The sequence below is a fragment of the Mya arenaria genome, chromosome 17, assembly GCF_026914265.1.
Source record: "Mya arenaria isolate MELC-2E11 chromosome 17, ASM2691426v1".
Taxonomy (NCBI): domain Eukaryota; kingdom Metazoa; phylum Mollusca; class Bivalvia; order Myida; family Myidae; genus Mya; species Mya arenaria.
Genome location: NC_069138.1, coordinates 40,641,256 through 40,646,576, shown reverse-complemented (window position 1 = coordinate 40,646,576; position 5,321 = coordinate 40,641,256). Strand labels below are relative to the sequence as shown.

Sequence of the window (5,321 nt, the reverse complement as noted above, 5' to 3'; positions counted from 1 at the left end):
TGTCGATTCATTCAATGTACTTTATTGTTCAATATTACGATTTAATGCCGTTCTCTTTCGATCAAACCTCATCAAATACCTTCTTTTGGTCAATGCCAGATGTTTTTATTGTTGACCAAATATAGATCGGCACATTCAGTAAGAAGACGCTTACCGGTTCGTTTTGTGCATATTTAGAACCCAGGTTCACCATATATTTGGGAAATCTATGGTACACTAAAATAACGATAAAAAGGCATCGATTGTTTTTCCTTATCCATGTTTGTGTACTTTAACACGTATATGAATGTTGGTTTTGATAAATACTTGCTAAAATGAATCAACAATGGCTCAACAAATGTTTAACAAATGGCTGAACACATGGATCAACACATGGCCTAACACATGGCTCAACACATGCCTCAACACATGCCTCAACACATGGATCAACACATGGCCCAACACATGCCTCAACACATGGCCCAACTCTTGGCCAAACACATGGATCAACACATGGCCTAACACATGCCTCAACACATGGCCCAACTCTTGGCCAAACACATGGCCCAACACATGGTCCAACACATGGCTCAACACATGGATCAACACATGCCTCAACACATGGTTCAACACATGCCTCAACACATGGATCAACACATGCCTCAACACATGGATCAACACATGGCCCAACACATGCCTCAACACATGGCCCAACACATGCCTCAACACATGGTCCAACAAATGGATCAACACATGCCTCAACACATGCCTCAACACATGGCTCAACACATGGATCAACACATGCCTCAACACATGGTTCAACACATGCCTCAACACATGGTTCAACACATGCCTCAACACATGGCCCAACACATGCCTCAACACATGGTCCAACAAATGGATCAACACATGCCTCAACACATGGCTCAACACATGGATCAACACATGCCTCATCACATGGTTCAACACATGCCTCAACACATGGTTCAACACATGCCTCAACACATGGCCCAACACATGGATCAACACATGCCTCAACACATGGATCAACACATGGCCCAACACATGCCTCAACACATGGCCCAACACATGCCTCAACACATGGTTCAACACATGGCCTAACACATGGCCCAACGCATGGCTCAACACCTGCCTCAACACACGACCCAACTCTTGGCCAAACACATGACTCAACACATGGCCCAACACATGGTCCAACACATGCCTCACCACATGGTTCAACAAATGGCCCAATATATGCCTCAACACATGGCCCAACACATGCCTCAACACATGGCCCACCACATGCCTCAACACATGGCCCAACACATGGCCCAACACATGCCTCAACACATGGCTCAACACATGGATCAACACATGCCTCACCACATGGTTCAACAAATGGCCCAATATATGCCTCAACACATGGCCCAACACATGCCTCAACACATGACCCAACACATGGCTCAATACATGGCCCACCACATGCCTCAACACATGGCCCAACACATGGCCCAACACATGGCCCAACACATGGTCCAACACATGCCTCACCACATGGTTCAACAAATGGCCCTATACATGGATCAACACATGGCCAAACACATGCCTCAACACATGGCCAACCACATGCCTCAACACGTGGCCCAACACATGGCCCACCACATGCCTCAACACATGCCTCAACACATGGCCCAACACATGCCTCAACACATGGTTCAACACATGCCTCAACACATGGCCCAACATATGCCTCAACACATGGCCCAACACATGCCTCAACACATGGCCCAACACATGCCTCAACACATGGCCCACCACAAGCCTCAACACATGGCCCACCACATGCCTCAACACATGGCCCAACACATGCCTCAACACATGACCCAACACATGCCTCAACACATGCCTCAACACATGGTTCAACACATGGTTCAACACATAGCCTAACACATGGCTCAACACATGCCTCAACACATGGTTCAACACATGGCCCAACACATGCCTCAACACATGCCTCAACACATGGCCCAACACATGGCCCAACACATGCCTCAACACATGGTTCAACACATGCCTCAACACATGGCCCAACACATGGCTCAACACATGCCTCAACACGTGGCCCAACAAATGGCTCAACACATGCCTCAACACATGGTTCAACGCATGCCTCAACACTTGCCGCAACACATGCCTCAACACATGGCCCAACACATGGCCCAACACATGCCTCAACACATGGTTCAACACATGCCTCAACACATGGCCCAACACATGCCTCAACACATGGCCCAGCACATGGCCCAACACATGCCTCAACACATGGTTCAACACATGCCTCAAAACATGGCTCAACACATGCCTCAACACATGGCCAAACACATGGATCAACACATGCCTCAACACATGGCCAAACACATGGCCCAACACATGCCTCAACACATGGCCAAACACATTAATCAACACATGCCTCAACACATGGCCAAACACATGGCCCAACACATGCCTCAACACATGCCTCAACACATGGCCAAACACATGGCCCAACACATGCCTCAACACATGGCCAAACACATGGCCCAACACATGCCTCAACACATGCCTCAACACATGGCCAAACACATGGCCCAACACATGCCTCAACACATGGCCAAACACATGGCCCAACACATGCCTCAACACATGCCTCAACACATGGCCAAACACATGGCCCAACACATGCCTCAACACATGGCCAAACACATGGCCCAACACATGCCTCAACACATGCCTCAACACATGGCCAAACACATGGCCCAACACATGCCTCAACACATGGCCAAACACATGGCCCAACACATGCCTCAACACATGGTCCAACACATGGATCAACACATGGCTCAACACATGGCCCAACACATGGATCAACACATGGCTCAACACATGCCTCAACACATGGCCAAACACATGGCCCAACACATGCCTCAACACATGGCCAAACACATTAATCAACACATGCCTCAACATATGGCTCAACACATGGCCCAACACATGGATCAACACATGGATCAACACATGGCTCAACACATGGCCCAACACATGGCCCAACACATGGTTCAACAAATGGCCCAACACATGGCTCAACACATGCCTCAACACATGGATCAACGCATGGCCCAACACATGGTTCAACAAATGGCCCAACACATGGCCCAACACATGGTTCAACAAATGGCCCTACACATGGCCCAACACATGGATCAACACATTGCCCAACACATGGATCTACACATGGATCAACACATGCCCCAACACATGGATCAACACATGGCGTAACACATGGTTCAACACATGGCCCAACACATGGCACAACACATGGCCCAACTCATGGCTCAACACAACAACCAGACTGAAAAGACTGTTTCGGTTGTCTGTTCATCTGTCCGTCCTGTTGACCTGCCGGACTGCAAACACGGTTTGGTAGGTCTGCCACTAATACTAAGTGTACGGACGTTGTATTTTGCAAAGCATCTTTGAAGTTAGAATTAAATGCCATACACCATAGACCAAAGTCATTTACTTTTATGCAGAAAATAAAACAGAAAGCCATGTGTTTCTTTTTAAATGTCGAAACTTTTACTCGTGATAATAAACATCATCACAAACGTTATTAAATCATGGAATGAATCAACCTCAAAGAGGAAAAACTCGGTCGTCTTAATGATTTTTATGTCACTGTACAGAGTGTAGCTACACCTCAGATGACAGAGCTGTTTACGGGCGAAAAATGTTCTCCGGTTGGGGCTAGTTGAGCCTCTCGGGGGATTGCAAATTATTTACATTGATAGTTCGATGCCATGAAGTAAATTCTTAATGATTAAGAATGGGCGAAGTGAGCGTAACGAACGACACCTTTTTAATCATTTAGAAAAAACTTCAGGTACTCTAACTGACTTAGAATACAACCTCATCGGCTGTCACATTGTCAACGCAAAATCTGTCGCACGGAGTGTGTATCGGCATTCGGAACTCCTCGGCCATTTTATCGAAAACAACCTCGGATGTATGCCGGTACATCTGTTGAAGTAGTTCGTAAAATTTTAAATTATATCATTAGTTAAATGTAGTGTTTTAGAGTTGTATTTATTGATCTAAGTTTAAATTTATTGTCATTGAATTGTATTATAGCAAACATAATGAAGAATCCCAAGAGTTAAGTCACAAAGTTTAACTGCTAAATAAAATTATTACGCGATCTACTTGCAGCGGACTTAAACGTACCACTTTTTGAGTGTGTAAACCGTCCAAATACATCCGAGGTTGTTTTCGATAAAATGGCCGAGAAGCTCCGAATGTGTGTATCGGATGAGTGGAAGTAGGCGGATATTTAACGACCCACGAAAGTTGACATTCTTAATTATTAAGTCTATTACTTAATAATTGTCTATCTGCAATTTCATTGGCTGAAAACGTAGGTTGTATTCTAAATAAATGTGTTAGAGCATAAGCACAAGCTGAGATACATGTCCCTTAAATGATGTTCAGGCTTTAATCGTTCACATTCTTGAGTATCTTGAGTATTTCAAATAACTTCCTTAACGTGTAAATCTGATTACAAAAAAATACTACAAAATATATAAACAAAACGTTACAATGTAAATCATGATCATGTAAAGAAACTTATTGCTTACATTTATAAAAAAGTGTTTTACCGCAAACTATATAATGAGCATTACCACGTACACTGCGCGTGAATCCATCATTATTAATAGCATTATGTACAGCGTTTGTAACCTTTTATAACTCATTATAGCTCTGAACTGCCATGGGTACATCTGTGCTCAACTGATTCATCTGTATGTAGTTTACTGAAGTATATGAGCTATTTAACTATAGGGTTCTGTATAAACTAGATGACTTTTGCAACAAAGCGTCCAACATTTACCAAACACTTCTTTTCTCCGTGCCTTGTAAAAGGCTTGTATAACTTTGCTTTGATGTTCACAAATTTAATAGACCATGTCATATTGGTGTGCGAGTCTTCCTCATCTAGATAATGTTAAAACTGTAAGTAATAGATTGCGCATTTTGATTATTTTTGCAATAAAGATAGTGAAGTAGACTGTTTCAAAATGACTTTTATGTATATACATAAAAAAGTCACCACATAACTCCTGTCACTGGCTCCACTAAGGGGAGCCTTCAATGTTCAATCAGACCAAATGCAGTCCTAATATTAAGAAAAACACAAACGATGATATTTACAAATAGTTCTGGCTTCCATAACTTTAATGTTGATATTTTTTTTTGATGTTTACAACACATTAAAGTTATGGCGTAACCCCCATAGTAAAGTCAAC

The 5,321-nt window shown here is 43.6% G+C and overlaps 1 protein-coding gene across 1 annotated transcript; it reads left to right on the top strand.

Annotated features, from left to right (window-relative positions):
• Positions 1-325: 325 nt before the first annotated feature.
• On the top strand, positions 326-1,168 carry LOC128223483 (bifunctional endo-1,4-beta-xylanase XylA-like). Its single transcript, XM_052932762.1, has one exon. It carries the CDS (start codon positions 326-328, stop codon positions 1,166-1,168), a length of 843 nt encoding a protein of 280 aa, XP_052788722.1.
• Positions 1,169-5,321: the final 4,153 nt, after the last annotated feature.